The sequence below is a fragment of the Aquarana catesbeiana genome, linkage group LG05 (genome assembly GCF_042186555.1).
Source record: "Aquarana catesbeiana isolate 2022-GZ linkage group LG05, ASM4218655v1, whole genome shotgun sequence".
NCBI classification, from domain to species: Eukaryota; Metazoa; Chordata; class Amphibia; order Anura; family Ranidae; genus Aquarana; species Aquarana catesbeiana.
This window is the reverse complement of record NC_133328.1, coordinates 539,441,591-539,454,732: the sequence shown is the minus strand read 5'-3', so window position 1 is coordinate 539,454,732 and position 13,142 is coordinate 539,441,591. Positions and strand designations below refer to the sequence as shown.

Genomic DNA, 13,142 nt, shown 5'->3' with positions numbered 1-13,142 from the left:
GTGCACTTATCACACAAACCCTACATAAAGCAACCACATTATACAATTTTGTTTATTTGTAGCTGCTGATCTGTTTTCTATCCCACAGAGTAATTATGGACTTTGCTGGCTAATGTGGTCTTTCCTTCTCCCAGGCACTGTCCTCCGCAAACTCACCATTCTGTGGTCCAATGCCAGTCCTCTTCTGAGTTGTATGGCTCTTAGCATGATTTAGTCCACTTCCTACAAACTCAGGGTGTGAATGACCCATTCTCACAACTCCCTTTAAAAGAGATTATGTGTTTTTATTTCTTTTTTAAGATTTATACTTACCTAGGTGGATGCAGCATGGGACCGATGCTGCAACTGTCCCCCATTGCCTCAAAAACTGGGAACTGAGCGATCGAACACCGCCGATTGTTCGGTTCTCACAGCTCCGTGAGCAGAGAGCTGGTGACTGTTAGTGGCTGTGGAGGGGGTGGAAGCGGCCAGCTCAGGCTCTCAATGGCTTGCGACTCTGTGACGTCAGCAGACAGCGGACTTCAGCCCGCTGTCTGCTAAAAACGGGTCACTGGAGTTCAGAACGAACTGCACTCCTGTGATCCACAGGATAAGTACAGCCAAAGGAGATTTGGCTTTACTTTTTCTTTAATCATAGTACAATGCTGATGTCATTACATCGGTGGTATGTGTTTCTTTATTTCACTGATATTGCATGTTGTAGTTGCTGTATAAGAATATACAAACATGGAAAGAATGAGTACATTTATGCATGAAATCACCATAGATATGTACATACAGATATGTTTATATATTTATACAGTTGTGCTCATAAGTTTACATACTCTGGCAGAATTTATGATTTCTTGGCCATTTTTCAGAGAATATGAATGATAACACAAAAACATTTCTTTCACTCATGGTTAGTGTTTGGCTGAAGCCATTTATTATCATTCAACTGTGTTTACTCTTTTTAAAACATAATGACAACAGAAACTACCCTGATCAAAAGTTTATATACCCTGGTGATTTTGGCCTGATAACATGCACACAAGTTGACCCAAAGGGGTTTAAATGGCTAATAAAGGTAACCATCCTCACCCGTGGTCTGTTTTAATTATTGCGTGTGTGTATAAAAGGTCAGTGAGTTTCTGGAATCCTGACAGACCCTTGCATCTTTCATCCAGTGCTGCACTGATGTTTCTGGATCCTAATGCCCCTTACACACGAGCGGCATTTCCGTCGGAAAAATCTTGGAAGGTTTTTCCAACGGAATTCCGCTCAAGCTTGGCTTGCATACACACGGTCACACAAAAGTTCTCTGAACTTTCGACCGTCAAGAACGCGGTGACGTACAACACTATGATGAGCCGAGAAAATGAAGTTCAATGCTTCCGAGCATGCGTCAAATTGTTTCCGAGCATGTGGGATTTTTTGCGCGTCCGAATTGCATACAGACGAACTCATTTTCGGATAGGAACTTTTTCAGACTAAAAAATAGAGAACCTGCTCTCAGTCTTTTGCTGGCTGGAATTCTGCCAGCAAAAGTCCGATGGAGCATACACATGGTCGCAATTTCCGACCAAAGCTCTCATCAGTCTTTAGAGGGTGGAATTTCCACTCGTGTGTACAGGGCATAAGTCATGGGGAAAGCATAAGAATTGTCAAAGGATCTGCGGGAAAAGTTAGTCGAACTGTATAAAACAGGAAAGGGATATAAAAAGATATCCAAGGAATTGAGAATGCCAATCAGCAGTGTTCAAACTCTAATCAAGAAGTGGAAAATGAGGGATTGTGTTGAAAGCAAACCACAGTCAGGTAGACAAACTAAAACTTCAGCCACAACTGCCAGGAAAATTGTTCGGGATGCAAACAAAAACCCACAAATAACTTCAGGTGAAAATACAGGACTCTCTGAAAAAATGTGGTGTGGCTGTTTCAAGATAATAAGGAGGCACTTGAAGAAAGATGGGCTGCATGGTTGAGTTGCCAGAAGAAAGCCATTACTATGCAAATGCCACAAGGTATCATGCTTACAATATGCCAAACAGCACAGAGACCAGCCTCAAACCTTCAGCCAGGAAGCTGCGCATGGGACATACTTGGACAATCCAACATGAATGTCAAGGCCAAGTTGACCTGTCATTGGCTACAGCAGAATAAAGTGAAAGTTCTGGAGTGGCCATCTCAGTCTCCTGACCTCAATATGTCTGGGCAGATCTCAAACGTGCAGTTCATGCAAGACAGCCCAAGAATTTACAGGAACTGGAGGCTTTTTGCCAAGAGGAATTGGCAGCTTTACCATCTGAGAAGCTAAAGAGCCTCATCCACAAATACCACAAAAGACTTCAAGCTGTCATGGATGTTAAAGGGGGCAATACACGGTATTAAAAACTGGGGTATGTAAACTTTTGATCAGGGTCATTTGGCTAGTTTCTGTTGTCATTATGGTTTAGAAAGAGTAAACACAGTTGATTGATAATAAATGGCTTCAGCCAAACACTAATCATGAGTGAAAGAAAAGTTTTTGTGTTATCATTCATATTCTCTGAAAAATGGCTAAGAAATCATCATTTTTGCCAGGGTATGTATGCTTATGAGCACAACTGTAAGTAGACAAGACATAGTGGTAATTTTATTACCGATCCAGCAGCCGAAAGTAGGGTTTTCAGCGTTGTGGCGAAAAGAAAAAAAAGGTGCTGATATGGTGTTTTTTTTCATAGGCCATGTGACTTGCAGCACAGGTGCATTTTTTCATAGGCCATGTGACTTGCAGCACAGGTGCATTTTTTCATAGGCCATGTGACCTGCAGCACAGGTGCATTTTTGATGCGTTCTTGCTGCATTTTTAGTGCATTTCAATGGGGAAGGGTGTTTTTGGTGCATTTTTTTAACTGACCAAATATGTACCAAAAATGCAGCAAACGGGATTTTTAACACTGCTTCATAAGGTGCCGATAACTGCCGACAATAAATGTATATTCATTTAAATTCATGATATTAACTGTCCGTTTTGGTTTCAGCCAAATGCATCCGGAATTTTTAGTTTTGGCACCAGAATTTTCATATCGGTGCACCACTATTTTTTTTAGCAAGAAAAAACCTCTCTACTATTTTTAACTCCCAATTTCCCACAATTCTGGAGTCTCAAAAACATTCATAAACGCTTGATAGCCGTGTTTTGCCATGTTTTACAGCATTAGAACGTTTTTACAGCTGAAAAACTCTTCAAACGCAGTCGTTGTGGCTTTTTTTGCAGTCTGAAATTGCCCCTGCCAAAAAACGCTGATGGACACATAGGATAACATGCTGGGGAGTTTTTTGGCTGTAGAAAAAAAAAGCCAGATGCCAAAAACAGCAGCTGTAAAAACATCCAGTGTGCCTAAGGCCGAAGAGGTATCACCAACTTCAGGGTGGTGTTATGACGGACTTCAGACGTTGTTTGATGTTTGTTGCACTCTGATCAAGTGAGGTAAATAAAAATGGAACTTATTTTTTCCCTAATTCTTAAATGAATTTAATGCTATTGCATGGCGAAGAAGCAGCAGCATGTACTGTATATGTAACTTCTACAAAAGTTTTTGTTATCGTACCATGGATGATTTTTCAGTCACCTGACTTGAAAAATGTAACGTCTCTAGACACCCATCAGTGGGGTTTTAGTGCAGATGGATTAGTCCATGGCAATAATTTAACTTGATTGTGAAGGTTCGTTCTTTTTTTTTTTTGAATAACAAACATGTTATACTTACCTGCTTTGTGCAAGGGTTTTGCATAGAGCATACCCGATCCTCTTCTTCTAGGGTGCCCCATCGGCACTCCTGGCTCCTCCTTTTCATTGGGTGCCCCCACTGAGAGCCGCTTTTCATTGGGGCACCCGTGCAGGCACGTTCACGAGTCCCGCTGCTGTGTCCATCCATTGTAATTGGATTTGATTGACAGCAGTGGAAGCCAATGGCTCCTGCCGCTATCAATCTATCCAATGAGGATGGAGACAGCGACTGGAGTCGTTGGGCTCCTGCACATCGCTTGAATGGATGGGCTAAGGTAAGAAAAAGGGGGGCTCTGGGGGCAGTTGCAGCACAGAAGGTTAGGTGAAAAACCTGGAGACTTTACAACCCCTTTAACCACTTGCCGCCCGCCATATAGCAAAATGATGGCAGCAAAGTGGTTTCAATACCCTTACTGGGCGTCATATGACGTCCTCAGGATATTAAGCTGCGCATCGTGGCGATCGTTGTTGCGTCGTGTCAGTCTGACACACCGCAACTACGATCTCGGTAAAGAGCCTCTGACGGAGACTCTTTACCACATGATCAGCCGTGTTCAATCACGGCTGATCACAATGTAAACAGGAAGAGCCGGTGATCGGCTTTTCCTCACTCGCGTTTGTCAGACACAAGTAGAGGAGAGCCGATTGGCTGCTCCTCTGACATGGGGAGTCTGTGCTGATTTATTATCAGCACAGCCCCCCTGAGGATGCCCACACTGGACCACCAGGGGCACCACTAGGACCACCAGGGATGTCACACAAGGTATGCCACCCTAGACCACCAGGGATGCCAATCAGTGCCCACAATGGGCATCACTGATTTGGAGGCATTATTGTTTGGCACTGATTGGCATCCATCTGTACCATACTTAACAGTACATCAGTGCCACCTATCAGTGCCCATCATCAGTGCCCATCAATGGCACCTCATTGGTGCCCATCAGTGCTGCCTTATCAGTGGCCGTCAATGCAGCCCCATCAGTGCAGGAGAAAACTTACTTATTTACAAAGTTTTGTAACTGAAACAAAAAAAAGTTTTTTTTTTTTCAAATTTTCGGTTTTTTTTTTGTTTGTTTAGCAGAAAATAAAAATCCCAGAGGTGATCAAATACCACCAAAAGAAAGCTCTATGTGTGGGAACAAAATGATAAAAATGTAGTTTCGGTACAGTGTAGCATGACCACGTAATTGTCATTCAAAGTGCGACAGCACTGAAAGCTGATAATTGGTCTGGGCAGGAAGGTTTATAAGTGCCCTGTATTGAAGTGGTTAATATCAAAGCAGATTTTGGGTGGTCAGGAGAATTACTTGTCCTCCCTTCATTGTCTGCAGTTGTAGACCTGATCAGCTGAACATTTAAGCTAATCATCCTTCTTAGAAAAACGGATATCACCATTTAAAAGATGATTCCGTCGCTTCTAAATTCGAATTAGTATAGGTGACAAAGATATTCCTTATATGAGAATCCTTATATACTTAAACAAGGTGAAAGTAAAACAGCCAGCTGCAGGACATTTGCTCCACCCCTCCTGTCACCAAATTACACTGCAAAAGTGTTAAAGTGGGAGTCCGGCGACCAATCTTTTTTTTTTTTTTTTTTTTAGGTCATTGAGACACTTTGCTAATCCCAAAATAATACTCACAGTTTGGGTGTAATATTTCTGCCTCTGTCTGTTTTCGTACTGAAGAATAACTTTAAAAATGTGATGCTGGCTGTTTCCATCTTGCTTGTGGGCATGTGAACCCCACAAGCATTGACTTCCTGGATGCGGTGAATGCTGTTCATTCACAGCTTGTTCACACACATGATCATTGTTCCCGCACTGAATCTTGAGAAGCCTGACACTAAGCTCCCAGGAGACAGTGCGGCGCCGGGAAAAGGCAATAAACACACCTACTCCCATGGGAGGAGAGACAGGAAGTGCCACAATAAAGTACAATATAAAGGTAATTACAGCGATTAAAAAAATTTCGTGCGGCATTTGAACATCTATACAATTAACTGAAGGGGGTAAGATTAAGTTAAAAATTTGAGTGGAACCCCGCTTTAAATACCACCCAAAACATTTTATTGCATTAAAGATAAAATTTAGTCTGTGTTGTTAAAGTGGGCAATAACAATTTCATCTTTATGAATTGCATTTCCAATTTATCATTATTGCAAAATAAAGAGTGCTAAAATAAGAACAAATAAATGGACTTCTACTCATAATGTTGTGCTTTGTAAATTGGCCCCTTAGTATAAACCATCAAAACTGGATTTCACAGCGATCCTTTTGTCACCAATTGCTGTATGTTGCATGTTGTCCAGTTAAATTTAGAGCTGACATTAATGCGGTATAATAACAAGTTTATGACCAGTGTTATGGCTCTAATGAATAGGTTGTAAATTAGAATAGGCGTTAAGAACATTAAGGCAGGGGCTGCGTGTGTTCCTCTTTCTCGGAACGGCAGCAAATCAGCCAAGTTGGAATCCTGATGACCAACCAGCTGACCAGTAAAAGCTCCCTTGAAGGTAATTTTTCATGAAAACATTTTATGTCATGTAGTTTTAAATAAATAGTAGCATCATAAAATGTAATTTTACAGCACATTAAAGTGCCAGTTTTATGGTCTGTAAAGGATTTATTGATTTGGAATCACTGTGTTTAGCGGCATTTTCGTTTGGATGAGAACTTTGTTTCAGCGTCTCACATGTGAGAGGACAATAGATACAGCAGAATTATCTCCTATTTTACTTCATATGCAATAAACCAACTTTAAACTTCTACCATAATTCCGACCTTTATAAAGCTGTATGAGAATGAGAGTTTTAAAGGCAGTGTGACTCAAGATACAAAGCACAAAGTCTTTTGGTGGTAGTTAAATGTAACCCCCAGCTAAAAAAAGGTAGTTAATTTTTTTTCTTTTCAGGGGTGCCCAGTAGTAAGAGATCCAAACCAAAGTTACAATTCTGCACAATTGCTGTGGCCACATCGAAGATAAATAATGAAACATCTCTGAGAGCCAACAAGCAACTTTTTTGGCTCATTAACCTTGCTGCCATTGTTTGGGCCCTGGACTGGCAATTTTGGTGCTTTCTATATTCATTCCAATATTTTTGTCGGCAGAAAAAGCTTTCAACATTTTTTTAACACAAAGGCAATACATGCAACAATTCACATCCATATTTCCATAGTTTTAGAACAAGCTCCTTTAAGTGATAAAAGAATTGATAACATGCTACTGGTTGGTGTAGAAGTGGGTCCCTATGGATAACATTTACTAAAACTGGTGCACACAGAATCAGCTTCTAGGTTTTATTGCCAAAATTTAATGCAGGCAATACATGGGTTGAATTTCGAAAATAAGACATTTTTGTTTTGTTATCTTATGGTGACACCATTGATTTTGAAATGCGACCAACCAAGCCTTCAATTTTACCTCATGTTGCTACAGAAAACAAATTTAGTGGCCGCATATACTATCTTCTTTTCTTTTCAGGTCTGAGCTCATGCTCATTTCTTTTTCGATTACTTTTCTTGTTCAATTCTCCCATCATTGATTAGAAATTCATTTCTTTTTCAAAAAATTCCAACATGCCAAGTCACTCAAATTTGATGGCCCACTAATGGCACAAAATTTGAACAAAAATTTCTGTTTACGATTTTTGAAAAACAATGCATTTGGAATTTGATCCATGTATTGCCTGCATTAAGCTGCATTAGTGAACAAACAGAAGTTAGAAGCTGATTGGTTACTATGCAGAGCTGCAACAGATTCTGTGTGCACCAGTTTAATGTCTCCTAAGAGATTCATTTACTAACATATACATGGCTAAGTATTTCTGGCAGTTTAAAATTATTTGAATATTTTAAAGGAAACTTATAATTTTTTACTGTCGTTTGGGCAACACGAAGTTTCAGCTTCCTCCATAAATTTTCTACAGGATTGAGGAGTGGAGATTGGCTAGGCCACTCCATGACCTTAATGTGCTTCTTCTTGAGCAACTCCTTTTTTGCCTTTGTAGTATGTTTTGGGTCATTGTCATGCTGGAAGACCCATTCATGACCTATCTTCAGTGTTCTGGCTGAGGGAAGAAGGTTGTCATCCAAGATTTTACAATACATGGTCCCGTCCATTGGCCTGTCAATGCAGCAAAGTCGGCCCGTACCTTTAGCAGAGAAACAGCCACAAAGCATAATGTCTCTACTTCTGTGCTTGGCTGTAGGGATGGTGTTCTTGGGGTTCATAGTCAGCATTTTTCTTCCTCCAAACACGGCGAGTCAAGTTAATGCCAGAGCTCAATTTTGGTCTCAACTGACCACAGCACTTTCTCCTAATCCTTCTCTGAATCATTTAGATTTTCATTGGCAAACTTCAGACAGGCCTGAACTAAAGCTGCACCATTATTCGTTTAAAAATTGCAATCTCGATTCAACCCCCCTCACGATCTTAATCTGGCATTTCCACGATTCTATGTAAACAGCGCAGAGCCATTCTCTGCTCACTCACAGCTGTCAAAAAAAAAAAAAAGCAAGAGCTTCCACAAATGTTTATCAACATTGCTCAGCACTGAAAGATAACTATAAACAATGTATCATTTGGGGTTTTTTTTAGATCAAAGGGATGAACTTCAGTCTGCAAACTAGGTAATTTTAACCACTTAAAGACCTGGCCTTTTTCTGACATTTGTTGCTTACAAGTTAAAAATCAGTATTTTTTGCTAGAAAATTTTTAAAAATTGCTAAAAACTTTGCAATATTTTATGTCACACTGTTTGCGCAGTGGTCTTTCAAACGTAATTTTTTGAGAACAAATACACTTCAATTGATTAAAAAATAAATAACAGTAAAGTTAGCCCAATATTTTTGTATAATTGTGAAAGATGATGTTATAGGTCCTTCTTGAGGAGGAGGGGGTCCTTGTGGGTGCTGCAGGATTTCAATCCATGGCGGCGTATTGTGTTACCAATGGTTTGTTTGGTGACTGTGGTGCCAACTGCCTTGAGATCATTCACAAGCTCCTCCCATGTATTTCTGGGCTGAACCCTCACATTTCTCATGGTCACCCTTACCCTATGAGGCAAAATCTTGCATGGAGCTCCAGACCGGGTGCAAATTGATGGTTATTTTGTATTTCTTCCATTTGCAAATAATCGCTTCATCAGTTGTCTCCTTCTCACCAAGCTTCTTGCTGATGGTCTTGTAGCCCATTCCAGTTTTGTGCAGAACTACTATCTTGTCCCTGTTGTTCTTTGACAGCTCTTTGGTCTTGCCCATGATGGTGAGATTTGAATGGAAGAAAGAGATTCTGTGAATGGGTTTCTTCTATACACATAACGAATTGTCATTAGGAGCACCTTCTTAAATTGACAGGACTAATCTGTGTACCACATGAGCACATACTGTTGCCAGTCTGTGGGAGCCGGAATTATTGTGTGTTGGTAGGGGATCAAATACTTATTTTACTCACTGAACTGCAACTCAATACATTTGTATCATGTGCTTTTTCTGGGTTTTTGGTTCATATTCTGTCTCTATCGTTTAAAATATACCTATGATAACCATTATAGACCATTCATTTCTTTGGAGATGGAAAAGCTTCAAAAATCATCCGGGGGTCAAATAATTATTTTCGTTACTGTATGGATTGAGTAGAAAAGGGTTAGCCCCTTTGTCAAAGTGATAGGAAATGCAAAAATTGTGAGTCATAAGCAGAGCAATAGTGGAGAAAGGAATCATCAAATGGGGACTTTCTAAGATTGGAATTGAATTCCATTAACTTTGTATAGATTTCCTATCTGTTCCTATTGCGTATCCAAAGCAGGAAGTGAGTGGGAAATCTCCCCAGCTGGACACAGGCATCAAAAAATATAACTTGATAAGGGTTTTAATCCTTCATACTTTAGCTAAACAAAATAAATATAGCTTTACATAAACGTTGTCTAATTACAGAATTGAGAGTAGACTGGCACCCCAGAACAGATAATTGCACTGTGTATCAAGATCTGATGCACTCCGTTTTATAAATGGGAATGTTAGGACCAGTTACTACGCTTCTGCTTTGTGGTGCTCTTAGGTTATTTCTGCCTGCCATCAGTCATCACAAATGTGTTTTCTGAAGAGATCTAATTGTGGCATCACCAATCTCTTTCAAAATTAGGATTTTTTTTGTTCCCCAATCCCCAGGGATATTTGTGGTGGCTTAATAAGGCTTTTGTTGTGTTCATCCGGCAGGAATGTGTGAGTTGTCTACAGTGATAGGCATTCATGTGCAGCCAGACACCCACATGAGCTAATAGTTTATCCTCTTTTCAAGTTTAATTTCAGCACAGACTTAGAGGAGTCAGCCTTCCACCTAGGTCACTGTCGGTAGGAAGGAAGAAAGCCTATATTGTCACTGTGTTATCATTTACAAATGGCATGCCCTAGATTCAGGCTAAAAAAAACAAATGGACAAATGTTTTTATGTTGCACCCATACTTTTCACTTTCTTTAGATAAAAAAAAAAAACGTGGAATGATCAATTTAATTTTCATCATCTGATTATTCATATATCTCCCACAGATATACAGATATGCTGTGCTGTAAGTGTATATTTAAATAAAATAAAAAAATAAAAAGAACATACTCAGTGCATCTTTGAAATACATGCACATGTCTTCCTGTTCTGTCACTTAATGAGAATGAAAAGTGTGTGGAGTGTTCTGTTGTCCAGAAGGGAGAATTGAACCGGATTGGCAACACTGCTTGCAATTTCAGTGCAGTAGAGGTACTATATTATTCACTCAAACAGGAATACTTTCAGGGTTTTTAAAGGTATATGATAAAAGATGGAGAAATGTGTATGTTGCATACTGTCACCTCTAATTATTTTTTTCTCTTGTCATCTGTTGAACATAAAGTTTCAAAAATGGCTGATGGTGGAAGCGTCTGCACTGACTCTTAAACCACAGAGCAGGATTGTAGGATCATGAAAATCCTATATAAACATTCTTCTACTAGAACAGAGGGTCTTTAGAGGGTTGTTTGGCCTATTACATAGTGGATAATTATACACCTGTGCACCCACAGACAATTTTGTGATGCATTATTCTTTTTTTTTATTATTGTTGTAATATGCCTTGTATAACTTTAGAATGAAAAAAAAAACTATCCCTGTGTATCTCATCAATGTTTTGACCTGTCTAATTTTTTTTTTAGCTGGAAATTCCCTATTTTGAGGTATGGCCTGGTAAATGCATGTTTATGGGAGATCTCTAGAAATGCCTTCTTTCCGCTTGTCATTCACTGAATTGTGCACTGTGAATAATGCACTTAAATAGGTTTGTCTTGCCATGGTCACATCTTCAGGGAGACTTTATTGGACAGCATTCTTAACCTTTGCTTGCAGGTCACATAGAGACCTAAGGTAGGGACATGATATACTTCAGGCCCCATGCGCTTTGTTGAATTGCCGACTGTCTTTTTTGCAAAAAAATAAATCATATGTAATTTATTTAATTATTCTTGTCACACTCTCTTTTTCTTCAATATCCAAGTGTTCACATCTTTTATTAAATATATTTATTGTACTAGTCTTCTGTAGTTTCTGATTAGAACACGTTTAAAGGGGAAAGTCTTTTGAACATCTTGGATGCCATTATGGAAATATTGAACATCTTGGATGCCATTATGGAAATATTTTTTCATTATAACAAATTCTTGGCTGTGGAAAGCTTCTAGCATTACCATCAATTTCTATATATTTGGTTTTATAATTTAGAAATTGTTTTGTATCCACTCTTGAGTTGCATTTTTCTGCCAGGCGTGTAGAGCTCATCCTGAGGAGACACTCATTTTCCTAATTGTAGTTGGTGCCAGAATTGCCATTGAACACCATGTTTGGTCACCCTTGGCCAAATTACATATTTAGTTAATTTAGGAAAATGTGGAAAGGAGTACACAACTACTGCAGAAACCATTATGTTAAAAGACAACATATTTCTGCTATGACAGATTGCCTTTAATTAATGACTTATTTGTGCCTTTACTTTATTCGGATGGCTCTGGATATTGTCTAGTTCGCAATCCAATAAATACATTCTTTTATTTTTTTTTCCTGTTCTTGCTCTTCCGAAACTTTCCTTGGGTAATCTTTTCATTATTCCATTCTAATGTACAATGAAGTATAATTGTCAGAGGGAGGCTTGTGAATGAGAAGTGAAGGCCATGTCACCATCACGTCCGTAATGAACTTCTGCATCACTTAAGCACATAATTTCTTATGCAGCGACTACTAGTAACGCGACAGGAACAATCCCCGTGTTATTTTTCTTCTGTAAATGTTGCTGTCACTTCAGCTTAGCCGCTTCATTACATGGCTCACAAAGTGCATTTTTTTATCCCTTTGATATGTGTGGGGATTTTTTTTCATGTTGTCAAGAAATTGTCAATTACTTTTCACGGGATTACAAACAATGACATGATTTCTATTAGATTGTTGTTTCTGTCTGTTGAATCAACAGTAAGCAGTTGTGTTTTGATCACCTCGTGTGGTATAGTCACCAATCTTTCTTTTTTTTTTTTTTTTTTTTTTGTCTGACAAGAATAGCAGGCAAATTCTGCCAAAGACAGCCTAATCTTAATAATGAATTTAATTGGTTTAATGCAGAAGTATGCAACCTTGGAGTGCAGAAGATATGTTTGAAGTACATTGAAGTGCTTAAAGATCTGTCGTGATAAAAGGAATGTTTGATTCTAGGTATAAACTGTTTGGAAACAGTCATTTTACAAAGAAAAGTAAAAATAAATGTTTTGGTACATAAAAAACAAACCTTCACACTCACTTCTATGCTGCAGCTGTCCCTTGTCAGCTCTAAGATCGAGAACTTAGTGATCACATGACTGCTGATCACTGAGTTCTCATTCTGCTCATAATGGAGTGCAGTGACTGTCAGTCACTGCTTTCTGCTCTGCCCCTGCAGTGCTCACTGGAGCGCCAGGAAGGAGAGGGGGGCAAGCGCAGCTTGCTTCAGCTCTTAGCCATGCGCTGAGAGCTGGAGCCAGTTGTCATTTAGGCAGCTGAGTGGATCCCGGCAATATGGCTGGAGTGGCTCTGTGAGGCCAGCTGATAGCAGGCAGTGCCCCACTGTAAGCTGACTCTGGATCACAGGAGAGCAAAAGTAAGTGCACTCCTTTAACCCAAGAGAGAAGTTTGGTCAAAAAAGCTTTGGTTTGGATCAAAAGCTTTAAGTCTTGTGTACTGGCTTTCTTCAAAAATGCTGTGTGCATGGCTAGCCCTCCAGATTATTTGTTGGTGGACATAGAGACCTGAAAAGAGGAAGCACAATAGTGCAAATATGGCAGCCAGAAGTAGAATACATTAACCTTCTCAACACACATCCCCTCCCCCCAATCTCATTGTGGTGC

General features: G+C 39.6%; 1 protein-coding gene across 6 annotated transcripts in view; it reads left to right on the top strand.

Moving 5' to 3' along the window:
- The window catches only part of STAU2 (staufen double-stranded RNA binding protein 2), a 491,304-nt gene that overhangs the window by 436,859 nt on the left and 41,303 nt on the right, over positions 1-13,142 (top strand). For 2 of the 6 annotated variants that reach the window (XM_073631807.1, XM_073631805.1), the window contains one exon: positions 10,935-10,955. The exons of the other annotated variants lie outside the window; for them this stretch is intronic. In XM_073631807.1, the coding sequence (XP_073487908.1) occupies positions 10,935-10,955 (21 nt within the window). The remainder of the gene's footprint in view (positions 1-10,934; positions 10,956-13,142) is intronic. 6 annotated transcript variants of the gene reach the window in all.